A 17,209-nucleotide genomic window follows, 5' to 3' on the forward strand; every position below is an offset into this window, starting at 1 on the left:
AATTCCTTCCCTAGCATCAGCAGTACTCACCATATTTCTTCTGCACACCCAAAATAGAGAGTCAGTCTAGGTAACAAGAGAAGAGATCCAACAACACAATGCATTTCTACCTAATATGTTACAGATGGAAATCGGTCCAGCTCAGCACTACAACGCCACCAGTCCACTATCCCCTTTCACAAATGAAATCAATCCATAACTCGGGGACAAATCACATCACATTAGTATCGGAGAGCGTTGTGCAGCTGAAATAATTTGTGCTATTAGTAGATAACCTACCTATAGTGAAATAGAGCTTTGCTGATTTACATCCAACTATTTTAATAGAGGAAGGATGTAATAACATGCCAGAGGTGATAAATCACTCTGAGCTTCTCCCCACCCCCAGCCCTGCACTTCCAGGCATCCCCACACTGAGAACAGCTCATTCTTAGACTTACTCTTGTACTGGAAACATCTTCCTGTTACAACAGCAGCTACTGCAGCAACATGGATGTGAGGCACCTAGCTCTGGTTACCATACTGGTGGGGATTATCAGCTTCTCTGAAGGTAGGTACTGTGGCGGACCCTTCCATGGTCACCCTTCATGATGAAGGACATCTTTTAGATTTTTCTGGTTTTAGGTGTAACCCAACATATTCTGCTATAAGATCATCTAGAGTTCTGTTAGAGTGTTATCTGTAATGCTTAGAGAGTGTGAAGTAGAACAGGCTGCTGTTTGTGGTTATTGGCAGGCTGGCAACATATGGCACACTTTTCTATGCAGGTGTGCTACTGTGCCAGCCTTGCGTTGTCCTGATGTGTCACTGTGTGTTGTACAGATGTTCCTTGTCTTGTTGTTTTCTGACATGTTATAGTGTTACATACACGTGTTAGACAATCATACTTTAAAATATATATATTTATATGAGATTTATTTCCTTTACCTGGTGTTTATCTAAAATCTAACATCTGCAAGCTCTAAACCTCAACCAGTGACCCGAACACATGAGTATAATGCTAGATGAAAAGATCTCAGACAATTGCGGCTTCTTGGTAAGAGGGGCATCATCAAATAGATTAGTAAAAAAGTTTTATGTCTGGAATGTCTGCCACCCAGTGTGGCCCTAATTGATGTACTTTGCCTTCATCCAAGAAGCATCGCCCATCATATTGGAGCTCAGCAGAAGTTTATTGCAGGGGTTGGGTTCAGGCTATTGGTGACTTATTCACACTTCTTCAATCAAAAAGGGAATGTTTTCTGTCTCATTTATCAAAAATAGGTCTTGATTGAAGAGGGTGAACTCAAGCCATTCATTATCCTGTCTAATGATGCGGAGGGCTAAAGCCAGGGGTGCCGGGATACTTTGCCATAACTTGTTTTTAACTAGCCATTAAATGATTGCAGAGTCCTGATATTTTTAGGCAAGAACATAATGACCCAGGTCTGGATTGGAGTAGTAAATCTTTATAACCTTGGAGTTGTGTTCAGATCCAGATGTTAAAACTGACAGCATAGATTACAGGATTGAATTGTAAGTTACTAAGTAATAAGGATTTCCTAACCTGGAAATGTGTATATATATATATATATATATATATATATATATATATATATATATATATATATATTATGGCTAGTGCTCTTTGTCTTTGTGCATTGATAACATCTAGTTACAGTATGACTCTGCTTTATTTTAAACTGCAAATACGTCTGATATTTTCCTGTGGCATGGCAGATTTATGTAGACATAATATTACACATATGCTGTAACTTGATAAAAAGTTAAATGAAATGTACCGATATCCCAGGGACCTCTGCACCATTGGATCCCTGTAATTTTCATCATCATCATATTGACATGTGTATCTTTTGTCCTACATTGAACATCCTTATTAATTATGTACATTCAGGTGGTCAGCTCCCTCTTGTCTCTAAGCCCCTTCTCATGTAAAAACACACTAGAGTTTGTTTGGGGTTTCGGAACAGTCCATCTAATTATTTTCCATGAAAAAGAAGACCAAAAACATCGTTAGCATAGGAATATAAAAGAAGCCCCAGTCCGGGAGGGTGTGTGACTGTCCAAAGATCCTGTCTGCTGATGAGCTGGGGCAGATTACCAACCCTGAATCTGGTGGTGGGATATCAGTGCACAACATCTGTAACATATAAATGTATCTAGGCTACTTAAGCTTCTCAATAGACCTATCCTTTAAAAGGTTAACATTTGCAGTGGCCTTATAACCTCTGGGATCTGGTATAAAAAGATAGGTTGGGTCATAAATACCTGACAGACTGTTATGACATGATATATATTCAGATGGCATGTGTTCCAATGAGGTGTTCACAGAGCAACTTCAGAGTCCTGTCAGCATTCATGTTATAATCCCAACTTCTCGATATCTTTAGTAGCCTTTCTGCTGTCTATTATACATTTATTAGGTCTGATAACATCTATACAGTTCCTTTAACAAAACTTTCCGGACCATGATGAGTGAACTGGCCAGACTCTGAATGTAACAACATGATGCTACAATTGTAATAATGTACTTGAAGAATTTAATAGAATAATGACTCAATCTGTTTTAGTTCTTTGACAGAAGACATTAAGAGAAAGAATTTAGAATAAATATATATATATATATATATATATATATATATATAGTTCTTTCTAATCTGAGAAGCCTGCATACTGTCCTCCTTCTTAAGAGCCATAATCATTACAACTACTATATGTATACATCATCATCCGCTTTGTATTCTAAAAAGCTCTAATTGTCTTTTTGTACTGATACAGCCCCGTTCTTCTAGCACTAGTAAAAATGTGGTAAATATATACGAGCCAAACAATTTTACTATATGAAAAATGCTTTTCTAAGCAGATAAACATCATAAACTAAGGTCCCCATAGTAAAATGAGAACATCTGTAAACTCAAGATGAAGCCATATTACTGAATCGTAATAGTAAAAAACTCTCATTGACCAAAACCATTTAATACATTAGGAGGTATTGTTAATAAATCTCTCCATGATTACTCATTAATAGTCATATAAGAATGTGTCAGTTTCTAAGATTTTGGCTCCACGGTAAATCACATAGGAAGCTATTGGTTCTGTTATGAATTAGGTTTTATTGCATCACATAGGGTCAAAGCAGTGCCTGGCGAAGAGCCCCTCTGTTCACATATTCTGCAGTCCTATGTAGACACTGGCTGCCCAGAAGCCTGGACATTATAAGGGCCATTGGTGTACAGGGTCTTGTGGCTGGAGCTATTTTTGATACTGAATTCTGCTGACCACCCCAGTTCCTTATCTCGCCCCATGTTCCTGCTATCTATATGTATACATATTCTAATCACAGACAACTCTGACTGCAGCCAGACATAAATTCAATTATATCCCTCTGTATATTTATGTGGGATCAGATAAACCCAGGCATAGATCAGGAACCTTCCCCATACATGTGCGCCTGCTCCATATCTCATTATCATTTACATATGTTGCCCTGCTATTCATAAGTCCCTATAGATTCTATTCTAGAGCCGTGAACTGTAGATGTGTATTACTGTGTATCATAAAGACTGTGAACCGTAGACTATGGCAGATACACTATATATTCATTATACTGCTGCATCCCCCACCCCCTCCATATAACAAAGACCATGCTATACACTGATTTCAAGTGGATTGTGCGCTCGCAATTTGTGACTGCAGGCACATAACTTGATATTTTACACTATAACGCAGCCCATGGAATATTTCATTATTCAGATGGGACATGGATATCATTGTTTCCTGCAAATAAAAATTCCAGTGACTCAAAAAAGGCTGTTAGGCATTGTTAAGAGAATAGGAGGCGTATAAAAAACATAATATATATATATATACACTTTAGTGCAGAAAATAGATATAATATATATAGCCATGCTTAACGTTCTTAAGCCAATTCAACGAAACCAGCAAGTGTTGTAAAAGTTGTCAGACATGGAAAAATTGTAACGAATGATCATTGACGCTGTTTTATCAGATACTTTACTTTACCAGCTAACGTTATAGAATAGCACGTCATTACGTTCCATTATTCTTCCTAGGAATTTCTCGTTTGCTTTGATTTATTTGATAGAAGAAAAAAATTTGTGACCCGAAATGATGTGTCAAAGCAAATCCTACTCCTAAAGTGGTTATTCAATAGTTAACGGTGCTTTCTGTAAGAATAATACTAGTACAGGATAAATCCTACCATGTGTTTAAAGCTATTATAGTTATTACAGCACTGTGCCATTATATGATCATTACAAGTGACAAGATTAGCATTGTAGTGTCTGACACGTTTCCCGAGCTGGAGAAAGATTCTGCTGTAGTTTTCTTCTGTATGGGACTCATTTACTATTATATTTTACAAGCTTTCCATGGCTAAGAACAAACAGCAGAGGGAAAGTAGGGAGGGAAGCAAAGATAAAGGATCAGAGGAGATAAAAGAAACAGAGGCACCTTTGTAGTGCAAACACCCAGTACCTGTCCACCAGTTTCTTCTCTCTAAAATCCCTACTCATTACCTTTAATGTTACTCTTGAGACACTCAGTAAGGCACTGCCACTACGAGGGTCACGCCGTTTAGAACGTCTGACCTACCGTTGACGTTTCAGGACCTATTTGCTATTAGGAAAACTGAAGAATTCATGTCTGCTGCGATCTAATAAATAATGTAGTCCATCTTTAAGACTGACTCATTTCTCAACTCCTAAAATATCCCCAAAGGAAAGTCTGTGGCCTGTACAAACGACCAGTGGTTCACTTTGTAGCATTACTGCTGGAAGATCTATTTGAGATACGAAGCCTTGGAATTCCTATGAAAACAGAGATTTTAAGGTCGGTTGCAGATGCCTCCATGAGGGCAGAAAGTCTAAACTCGACAACCCCTCCTCTTGTGTGCAGCAGACGACTATAGTGTTAGTGAGCCCATATTTACCAAATGATCAAGCTTCAGTGACATACAAAAATTGGAGAACGGCAGGGTGTCCCAAGATAGAGTGACATGTAAATTGGATAATTGTGGCTAATGTGAGTCTGCTTCCACTGGTGTCTGCATTGACCGAGCTTGTATTTCATTTCCAAATTCCATTGGCTGTAATGTTATACAGAGCTACTTTACACATCATTTTCTTTACCACCTCTGTCTGAAAATACAATGTGACAGGTACAGTTTGCACTTTACTGTAATTTAAACCTTCACAGCATATAAGTAACATTAATACCAACAATAAAATATAAAAAAATGACAAGCCATATGCTAAAGAAAAGGTAAAGTTAGAGAAATCTGTATGTATACCATTAACATATTATATCCAAGCCTGTTTGATGAAGTAGTCTACTTTGCAGGTCCTCTTGATGGGGCATAAAAACTAAACTTAGCAAAAGAACAATATACAAATAAATAAAAGGTATACAATTTTTTTTATAATATATCATGTAAATAGGTTCTATGTTTTTTTTCTAGAAACAGTGCCTCTCCTGTCCATAGGTCATGTCTGGTATAGCACCTTTACTCTATACCTAAATTGGAAACTAACCTTTTTTCTAATCTGATATGACCTCTGCCTGAAAGTAAATAAAAAGAACAGACCCATAATAGTGATTGCAGGCAGATAGGTCTTGTCCTAGTATCCACAGGCCAGATGGCCTGCAACTTGATCACCACCCACTGCAAAATAGCCTAATCTCCAAATTTCCAACTTCCTGTTTATATCTAGGGTGATTTTCTTGAACTTGCTTAATGAGCGTTATCTGCATATCAATAGATTACCACTCCTATCTCCAATGGTTGACATTAAAGTTTTGTTCCTCAGTGAAACAAAGCTGGTCATAGATGTAGAGATTTTTCTTCCAATCCAACCAGCATTTTGCATTATTAGCTGATTGTTTTACTGCCGTTGTAACATTTATCTGTAACCAACTAGAACAACTAAAAACACATTCTATGTATTAATCACATTCTATGTATCTTAGCCGTCAGGTAGAAGTATACATTTTTCTTTGGAACAAGGATTTTATTTACCCCTATGTGTAAGGTTTTTTAAGAGATTTTAAGTGACTGTGGATGCTTAGCGCCACCTGGTGCATGATGTGCTAGATGCCACTGTAGCTGGCTTGTAATGACATATCTAAGCATGTCATGGCCTGTGGGGTTTCAATGCAGCCAGGGCAGTATGACTTTTTGGGAGACAAGGACTGCCTACATGTCTGATCTCACATAGCTCAAGCACAATGTAGGCTATATGCAAATATATTTTTCTACATGAAAAAAGGGTGATAATGTAATGGCCTCCTTAACATCTATTGACAGGTTTAATTTGAACCCTTATTTTATAGCCCTGGGTGCCCTAATTCCAATGCGGTTTTTACTTTTCTTCTACACCCTCCCCATTTCAGAGATTTTGGTTGGTTTTCTGTACTTTTCACTGAATAGTCAGATGGGCAGGAACTTTACTGCAAAATGGGGTGTGAGTGCTAGGCTTAGGGGGTGTGATTAGGGTGCTGAAAGGAGGTGAATTATGTTCAGGGGAGTGTGGATATGAAGCGCCTAATCCTAACCTCTTATGGTGTGTTTACACAGAGAGATTTATCTGTAAGATTTTGGAAGCCAAAGCCAGGAATGGATTTGAAAAGAGGAGAAATCTCAGGCTTTCCTTTATGACCCATTCTCTGTTTATAGTCTGTTCCTGGCTTTGGCTTCAAAGATCTGTCAGATAAATCTGTCTGTGTAAACGCAGCATTAGTCTGCTATTCAAACCCCATTTTCCAATAAGGTACCCATGTATCTGACTATTCTGAGAAAAGTCAATTAAAGAGTAAAACCTATATATCTATACCTATACCTATATATCTAGCATAACAAGAGGTAAAGAAGGGCATAACAAATAAAAAAGATTGGACTGACCACAGGTCTTCTTTAAATGGCTTTTCCAGAACTAGTTTGTTTACCCTTAAGAGAGGATGTTAATGTGTGATCAATGTTGGGTCAGTTGCCAATGACCCTTGCTGATGTTACTTCTTTTAGTGAATAGGTCTGAGCTGGCATACCAGGAAAAGCCATTTACACTGCATTTATATCATGAAGTGTTTATTTGCAATGGAATATAGTTCTTGACACGCATTACTGTCATTTTTTCTAGTTCAAAAATATCTCTGAGAATCAAGAGAACAGTCATTTCTCATCTGCCCATCCCTTAAAAAGCATAAATAGTGGATTTAAAATTTCGTAACATTTGCCAGATATTTAAAACAGGGGATCAATCCAAAGATTTACATTACAATGATCCCTCAAATCTTATGGCCATATACTATATTTATGACTATATAATACCCATGACCTAATATTGAATTGGTTTCCAAAAAAGCCAAAATATGTTTTACAATTTTTGTATTCTTAAAAGAGGATTTGGGAACGCCAGGCTAGAACATCCCATATTCTCTAAATGCATCCCTACTTGTGATATTGTGGGGGTTATCATAATTCTAATGTTAAATAAATACACTTGCTTTATCCTTTAGCATAGAATCAGTTCCTTTTCATCAACTTAGACTATATTGGATTTTCTCCATAAGAAAAAGTACACACACCTTTACCTATTACTAGTTGCAGCTGTGAAATATGAAGCAATCCTGTCTTATATAGAAATAAACCTGGAATTTCCAAACATCGTGGCAACAAATTGCAGAAATGTGGTGAATAAACCTGGTATACATATTAAGGCTGGGTTCACACTACGTATATTTCAGGCTGTATTTGGTCCTCATGTCAGGTCCTCATAGCAACCAAAACCAGGAGTGGATTGAAAACACAGAAAGGATCTGTTCAAACAATGGTGAAATTGAGTGGATGGCCGCCATGTAACAGTAAATAACGGCCATTATTTTAATATAACAGCCGTTGTTCTAAAATAACAGCAAATATTTGCCATTAAATGGCGGCCATCCACTCAATTTCACCAGTGTGTGAACAGATCCTTTCTGTGTTTTTAATCCACTCCTGGTTTTGGTTGCTATACAGCCTCAAATATACAGCCTCAAATATACGTAGTGTGAACCCAGCCAGAATCTGCAAACATACAAGTATAAAATGTAACAACAAAATGTGCTGACGCGTAATTGAAGCGAGGACAGACATGTTTACAATAGTACATGTGCGCTTTATAGAAATAACATATTTAACACTTGTCCTATTTGGCATTGCACTGACTACTAGTTCCGTCCGTGTTAATTTTTCATTTAACTCATTTGCAGCTCACTTTACTAAGCTGCTGTACATTAAGAAATCATATCAAGAAATTCCAGGCCGACACATTTACTGTAGCTAAACACAGATGATATATGCAGCAGACACAAAGAAGAAAGAATGCAGTGAGCGTGTGGCACAAATTAGGGGCTAATATAGGTCTTCAAAGATTAACCGTGGCTTTGTAATGGGAAATGCTGTGCTGGATGCAGACAGCTAAAGAAAACACTTTAAATTGTGTGTGAAAATTCTAGATGTGTCACGTCAACAAGTAGAAACTCATCATGCACCATCATCTTATAGAACTTACTTACCCATCTAAAATTACAGTTGGAAGTTAACACTATTCATAATATATCAGTCACATGTAATTTAGCTCAATATGTAATAAGATGGACTCATTGTGTTGCAAATGGGATTTTCCCTAAAATGAAAAAGATTATCTCATTGCACATAACAACTGATATGAGAATCCACATTGCTGTTAGCTGTCCATTTTTCTCTGGTGTGGCCACTAGATATCAGCAAATTTACAGTAATAAGGAAGCAAATCGCTTCATTATCTCGGAAATGTGCTCATCAGTCTGCTGCCTTTTAACTCACTGCCAATGCTCCGGTCCAAGAGCTGGAAAAAATGCTGGATCCAGTCCTGGGAAAATGGGATAAGTTTCCCAGGACTGGATTCACTGTTTTCAGGCACCCGGGCAGAATCTGTATGGAGCAGCAGTGAGGTACCAGGCAGCTGGCAGATTTCTGAGATAATGGAGCATTTTGCTTCCTTATTACTGTAAATCCGCTAATCTCTAGTGGCCACTATAAGGAAAGTGAATGGTAACCCATGTAACACATGGATGGACATTGCCCAACAGAGCAAAAGTTGCTGGTTAGTGTATCTCCATTTTGGCTGATAGAGGGTGTCTAGAGCTGAGTGATCCCCTTCTGTAATCTCCATATGCCTCATGGAAAACAGATGTAAAGATAAGAAACCCCCCATGCCATAATGTAATGGTAGGTTATAGAGTGTATAAATAAACAACATTGATAAAAGATTTCATTAAGGACTAAATGTTAAGTGCTGAAATACCAAAGTTTACCACTACAATCTTAAAGAGTGGTCACCAATCTTTATAACTGTAAATAAACATTTGAAAAGAAATACAACTAGATTGTGTTCCAAGAATTACAAATAAATATACTGCTTACGACTGTGTTTAAACAAAAGAAAAAAAAAAAATCAGCTTTTAGATGATGCAGTTCTTTAAGATCGTTCAGAGTCCCATTTGGAAATGCTTTAGACTTGGAACACATTCTACTACCAAGTGGCTGATATAAGAGATGTCTATTGCTAAACTTACTTTCCTGTTCAAGTTTGAGAAGACAAAGCTGTGGACACACACATACAGGGTCCACATCAGCTCATTCACAGCCAGATCCCAAATGGGAAATCTTCCCCTTTGTCCCATAAAAAAACTACAACATGTTGCAACATTTACTTTTATCCTCGCAGACAATTTTTTTTTCAACGTAGAGATGTAATAACAAGAGACGTATGATTGATTTGTCTGATAGCAGATAAAACCTACAAATTCAGTCTTTTCAGTCTCCAGATGTTTTCAGCAGATTAGCAGTTTGTGTTCACTTTTCATATGGAACTAAAACGTAGATCTCCTTGAAAACATTCTTAAAGGGTATTGTAAAATCGAACTTTACTGAGATAAGAGCAAATGTGAGCCTGGTCTCTAGAGCTCTCGCTGTGGTGAGTGATCATTTAGGTTTTTTAAGTAGGGTGTAAAATGTTTGAGTGTTCAGACACCGGGCAATCTCTGAACATTGGCAGGAGAAGACCGGGGTAGTGTTCCTTACCTCCCCGCTGCATTGCATAGGCTTTATAGACTTTCTTTAAAAAACCCATAACAGTAACATAGGTTACCTCCATAGTATGTATCCTTATATAAAGTTAGGTTTTTACTTGTCCATGATAAAAACAAAACATTTTAATTTGCATGTTTGCACTTTTTTTTATGAACCAACTTTTTTTCCCGACCAACTTGTCTAGGGAATGATTCAGACAGCTTTAGAATATCCAAATGACTGGTTTTCAAGTTGAAAAAGCAGAGCTTGAGATCATGCACTGTCAGATAACAGAGTATTGATTGGGTTTTGTTATTTTCTGGAAGAACATGGTTTAAGCCCATACTTTAGGTCTATCTAGCACAATAAGGATTAATCCATTTTGCTGTCATTAAACTTCCATTTCCCTTGCTCAGTTTAGCTTCCTTGCCTCCCAGAATAGATTTCTTCATAGCCTAAGGTTAAAAACCACTCTAATAACTGGAATAACAAGGTAGCTAAGTGCTGATTTATCTGTCCCGTTATCTTGTCTAATTACTATCAGCCACCTCTGAGGCATTAAGGAGCTGCCAGCTAAAATCTTGCCGCCATTTATTACAATCCAATGACCCAGGTGGCTTTATTTCTTGGATTTCTTCTTTTATTCTGTACTTTAGGTTCACCCAATACATACAACATATAACAATTATTCCTACATTTACCATTCTTCTTAAATTTACCATTTCTAGTAATTCTTTACCCCCAATCCCCTATATTTTCCGTCTTCCTTTTGCTTTACTTAGCCAGTTAAGACATTATTATTTAGCAGAATAGTATTTTTATGTTCCCCATGTTATTCATCCTCGCTGCATATTTATGTTGGCTACTGTTACGTTTTATTCTCAATGTTCTTTTCATCATGAGTTTACGTCCCAGTGCCAGCTCTTGTATTTTCTCCTTTGTCTTGTTTCTTTGATCAATCAAAATTTTCAATAAAAACATATTGAAATGCAAGAGTTTATAGTTGAGTACTGCGAGAAGTACTTCCATGAATAACATTTTTCTAACTTCATGTTTCTTTCTAGAGTTTTTTCTATATACCTATATATACACTGTACACACACTGTATACACACATACATATATATTAAAGCAGATTGTTTTCACAAATTTCAAAATGTAAAAAACAAAACAAAAAACATCTGAGGGCTACAGGGAGCTCAGCGAGCCTTGCTAGACACCTTTGACTGGTTTTAAGTGCTGTAACATGAGCAGCTGCAGATTTTCCATCAAACAACCCTAGAGAACACAAACTATTTTAGGTTAACAAATAATGCTTGGAAAGGAAAATGTTGTAAAAATATAGATATAATCAAAATCTCTTTTGTTTGTTTCTATGGTAATTTAGACATATAAAGATTTTGGTATCAAGAGGTTTGTCTAATTCTAGATAGTATTTTTTGTGCTGGTATTTCCCTATTTAAGTGATTGAGACTGGGGTGCAATGCCATGCAAAACCAAGGGATGGCGCTAGTTCTGGAATAATAAAGATCATGGTTTATAAACCCTTTTAGGTTTATGTGAATATAGAAATTATTGTTACTATCATTGTGGTACTAGATACTTAGTAGACTTGTAAATTGTAAGTTTCGAAAGAGTTAGAAGTCAGTTCCTTTATTCCTGTAATTTCTCAGTAATTGCTACAGTCCTAACAACAGATTGCTGTCCAGTATGACAAATTGTTTTCTAATGCCTGTTTCAAGGCAAGGTTTTACTCCTAATGTTTGTGTTTTGTCCCCACAGAGAAACCGGTCAGCTTGACTTACCGATGTCCCTGTAGATACTTTGAAAGTAATGTGGCCAAAAGCAACATCAAACACCTGAAGATTGTCTCCACCACCAACTGCTCTCTGCAGATTGTGTAAGTACAAAGTAACAAAACATGTCTATTTTAAAAGAAAACAAAGAAGGGATCCCAAATGAGGGAACATAAGGAAAAATTCCAAGCCTTTCCTGGAGAGAAAATGGCCTTATTTTATATATTATTTTATATATTACAACACACTTTACGTGTCATCAGAAAAGGACCCTTTGTTTAAATCTTGTTTTCATATTAACCATCTTTTTACAGGTTATTTTCCTCCATTTTACTATCTATATTATGAAATAAGCCTGAAATCTTGCAGTTTCCATTCCGGCCACTACACCTAAAGTTAAGCTGAGACTTTCTGTTCTATAGAGATCATTTTCCCGCAATGGCCTCTTTATCAACACAGAAAGGAGCATAGTGATAGGTGACACCAATATATAGATAACACAACATTTACAACTCAGTGTCCCCCTAATTATAGTTCACTAAGCATGCCCAGAAGCCTTTCTCATCATCTAAATGTGGGAAGGTCCTGTCTATTGTTACTTAAAGTGACACTGTCACCCCCTTTGTGCATTCTGACATCTCTACACAGGTGTAACGGGTAAATTTAGCGTTTTTCATACCTTATTTCATATCATACATCATGGTGCTTGTTCAAGTAAAAAGTGTCCTTTTATCAACTGCAGATTGTATTAAGTGGGCGTGGCCTCACGGCATTAGCGCCACTTAGCCCCACCCACAACGACATCGTTGGCCCCACCCCCTTGACACCCATTGGTTGGCCGATGTAAAGGGGGTGGGGTCTAGACCTTTCGGCCAGCCTGTTCCAATGGCCGGCTAGGGGGCGGGACCAACTGTGGCATTGTGGGCGGGGCTAAGTGGCGCTAATGTCGCGAGGCCCCACCCACTTAACACAATCTGCAGTTGATAAAAGATGACTTTTTACTTGAACAAGCACCATGACGTATGATATAAAATAAGGTATGAAAACCGCTAAATCTACCCTTTACACCTGTGTAGAGATGTCAGAATGCAAACAGGAGGTGACAGTGTTACTTTAAATGCTTACAGTATAACATGATAGGGCCCCCTCTTCAGCACTTACCATGGCCTTGTTTTTGTAAACTATATATGACCTTACATGTTAGTTGTTCTTCACGGAACCCAAAGCAGCTGTTTTCTTGAGGTATATACTGCAGTCATGGATGCTAGTACCATACTTAGGGTTCCTGATGACAGATTTATATTACACTTGCTTTTATACTAATACACAGTATCAACATACCATTAATTATTCTCATTGCTTCCCCCACCTTTATCACTTTCTCTTATCTAGTTGTACCTAATCTTTTACAGGGCTCGTCTTAAGCACAATGGCAAACAGATTTGCTTGGACCCTAAGATTAAGTGGATCCAGGAGTACCTGGAGAAAGCTTTGAACAAGTAAGCAGATGACGCAGATGTGCAGCTTCCGCTCCCGGCTTGAATGTGTTAAGACACGATCTTCATGGGTACTCACACGCCTGTAACCTGGAATTTTTTAATGTATCTGGTGCTGAGCCTTGTAAGAAACCCCATGTGGCCCCAAAACTGAGTGGGCTTCCTTTCCAATACTGGGACATCCCAATGAGCAGTATTTTACACATCCACCATTTGGAGCCTCCACAAATAACAAGCAAAATTTTCAAAGCTTAACTTTGCAAGGTTCAGAAAGTAGTGGCGTAAAATGTATTATACTTTTTGTTAACTAGAGAACTAGATAATACTAGACCACATTATATTCGTCTATTCATTTCAAATTTGTATCGATCTGACCAATAACCTTGCTGAATCTATCTTTTTTATCTATCTATATATATACACACATGTATATTATATTATTTAATATAGCCTTCCTTTCTATTGAACTGTGATGAAGATGGAGGGTGAAACATGCCTTGCACTTAGTGCCACAATTTTTTTTTTATTTAGAGAAAAAGGCTACTTTCATGATACAATGTAGCCAATTGGTAAAGCTTTCATACAAAATGCCAATATGAAAGCTTAAAAAAAAAAGAACACTGCCTTTAAACGTGTCATCAGGGCATAATGGTCTGTTAAACATTTAGAACAAATAATGATAAATATCTGTAAAATCTCCCCCCCAAAATTAGATTTGACAGCTGCCTCCATTGAATCTTGAGGTACACAAAAATATTGTTAGCATCTGGTCCTTCTCTTCTCTGCCTGTTCAAAAACATCCCCATTCCAGCTGCCTCAAGGGTTTTGAGTATATTTTTTTAACCTGCATCAAAACATTGGTTTCGTTTTTATGCCAAAACCTCTACAGGCATGTGCCATTGTACAAACACAGGCAGACAAGTCGCTGCTTTTTAGTTATCTGAGCCCACTGTTAACAGACGTGAAGGGCCGCTTTATTAGCGGGAATGCTTAACTTGACACCATTGTCCCTATTACATTTCTTTAGCACTTCATTTATCTTTAATTTAACTTAACTGAAAATCTTATTTTGAACCCTACGTCTTTCAGCTCACATATGTACACATGTAACAACTAAAGGCACCGAAGTGTTCATCTGCCAAATCATGCATCATACGCTGACGGTTAACCTTTTTTTCACATTGAAAAATCTGAAAAAGGAGATGGTGTGGAGCAGACGTATCCTTAAAATAGGATGGGTCATGGGAACCTTAAATAACTTTTTGTGGATTGAGATTCTACCCCGTACCAAGGTTCTCCCAGGTTCTCTACTTTTTCTAATCTCAGTCTTAATCTCCCGGCTAGTCAAATAAAAGGGAATATTTGAGAATTGGAAGTCATAAGAGAATGCCAGCAAAATAATTTGGAAGAGATTTCTAAACTCAATTTTTTTGAAATACTAGTTGTGTGCATATATACATCTGAAAACAACCCATTCATATAATGTAATGTTATATACTTTTAAAGACAATCAAATTACCTGTGTTTTTCCCCCACACTCATCTGCTTTTATCCATTGTAAATGTCTATAGAAGAGGAATCTCTGATATAAGTAAAACTTTTTGTAACATTCAATCAATGATGATTCAAAAAATGTATCTGAGATTCTGCTAAAAAAAAAATGTCTCCTTTGGGAATTGTTGGGTTCCAAGTATATTTGTAAATCTGTTTGTCATGCCAGAGGATAAGTAAAGACAAAATTTCCCATGAAATTGTTGGCTGTTTATGGGACTTACAGGGTAGCCACATGGAAAGGGCAATAGTAAGCCAATTTTATCTGTATAATAATGCCTTTTGTAGTGATGAGCGAATAGTGAAATATTCGATATTCGTACGAATGTCTCCCGTATATTCGAATATTCAATCCCATTAAAGTCTATGGGAGCAAGTATTCGATTATTAAAAAACATCTATTCGACCACTTGGAGGTAAAAACCGGAAGCTGAGGGATTTGAACGCTTATCGAATATTTATCGAATACTCGACGAACTATTTGATAATATTCAATAGATTGAATACCTTGCTATTCGATCGAATATCTATTCGATCAAACAGTATTCGCTCATCACTAGCCTTTTGCATTTACTTAGCCAGGAAGCATTGGCTTTATAGGGTACCTCTAATTTCAGAAAATCACACAATTCCACGTGCTGAGAATTTCCGTTCTGCTAAAATGAGCACAATACTGAATTTCCGTAAGTCCTAAATATGTGCATTGCAATTAAAGTCTATTGGACTTCCTGCAATTGCTTATAGCTCGAGTAAAGCTGAAACGTAAAGAAAGGTACCTTTTAAGAAGCCCTACTAACTCCACAAGGGAAAGAACTGTTGGACAAAATTATCAAAACTGTCTGACAGCAACCAATCAGACCTCTGCTTTAATTTTAAGTCTGCTTTAGTATAATAAAACCTGAACTGATTGGTTGATCTTTTGGACATTTTGATAAATGAGGCCCCATTGTTTTGTAAGGCAGTCATGGGTATTGAAAGAATTCCTAAGTAAAGACAATCTTACATAAGCCTTATGACACAAATATTGTACGTGCCATCTGTTATCTGTAAGACTGGATTCTCAGGGCTCAGTTAGACCAGTGATACTTATGATTGGAATCCCTTTCTTTACGACGCTGAGAGGCTTTTCCCATCGTTGCATTTCCATTGCACAAACCTTCATTGTATCTATGAAGCACATATCTAGAAACCAAGTTATCAAAGTAAAAGAAAAAAAAATCCTAATTCAAAAATATAATTGACAATCTGTTGAAAATAAAATCCCATCTGAATCTGTAAAAATAAATCTAAAATGCAAAACTTCTATTGATGTTCATTTTAGAAACCTGACTCAAATATTTTAGATTGCTGGTGTACTAGGTTGCTAAGTTTTGTTTCGGCTCACATGAAAGTACTTGTGTTTTACTTTTAGGCAACACCTGCATCTACAGCATGGCAAGGGTTGTGCATTGTAATGTTTGGGCAACCCCAGAAAGAGATTACTTGTAATGAATGCAGGAACATCTGGTTATCCTCCCTTGGCTTCTACACAACCCCTGTTGCTCCTTTACCTTCCTGCCTCTGCATATAAATAATTCCTGTGCAGCCTTGTGGAATCAGCTCTACCCCCCACCATTCCCTTCTAGTGAAATATTCAGTGCATGCCCTGCTTTTTGTCTTTCTGCTGCCCCTGACCTTGCTACAGGATATGTAAGCTCCCGTATGAGGTCTTGCTTTAATTAAGACACCAGAAACCCTAAGAGGTGCATAAATTAGCCGCCCCAGAGAATTTTTGAGGTTAGACTACCAGGAACCAAAGAGTGGTTAGGGCCTTTTAACACCTTAACTGCCAAATAATGTGCGGTTAGTCTTTCTGGCAGCAAAGTGACTAGACCCTTAACCACAAAGTATCCATGATGATGAACCAGATCTCCATTAAATACATAGAACTGTTACTAATTTAAGACCTTGTCTTTCTTCCTCTTCCTAGTCTTTTTTATACATTACTAGTAATATAGTCAGTAAAAATAAAAGAGCTTTTTTGTATGGTTTATAAGTCACTACAGACTGTAGTTTAGTGGAAATTATTAATGTTATAGGATTGTGATGTGGAAATGTCAATGACAGGTGCAACTCCTTGCCTCTTACTTCCAGCTTTAACTATTTGAGTATTCCTATCTGTCATGGAGATCATTTATAATCTACACAGTTTTGTCTACGAGTCCCAACAGCAAACAATGAAAAAGTCTATGTTAAGTTTCTGGAGGCGTCTTCAAAGGA

General features: G+C 37.3%; 1 protein-coding gene across 1 annotated transcript in view; it reads left to right on the forward strand.

Moving 5' to 3' along the window:
• Positions 1-419: 419 nt before the first annotated feature.
• Positions 420-17,209, forward strand: part of CXCL12 (C-X-C motif chemokine ligand 12) — a 53,670-nt gene continuing 36,880 nt past the window's right edge. The window contains exons 1-3 of the mRNA XM_069980823.1: positions 420-550; positions 11,890-12,007; positions 13,316-13,402. Coding sequence (XP_069836924.1) covers positions 490-550; positions 11,890-12,007; positions 13,316-13,402 — 266 coding nt within the window. The 5' untranslated portion in view covers positions 420-489. The remainder of the gene's footprint in view (positions 551-11,889; positions 12,008-13,315; positions 13,403-17,209) is intronic.

Source organism: Dendropsophus ebraccatus, chromosome 8, assembly GCF_027789765.1.
Source record: "Dendropsophus ebraccatus isolate aDenEbr1 chromosome 8, aDenEbr1.pat, whole genome shotgun sequence".
NCBI lineage: Eukaryota > Metazoa > Chordata > Amphibia > Anura > Hylidae > Dendropsophus > Dendropsophus ebraccatus.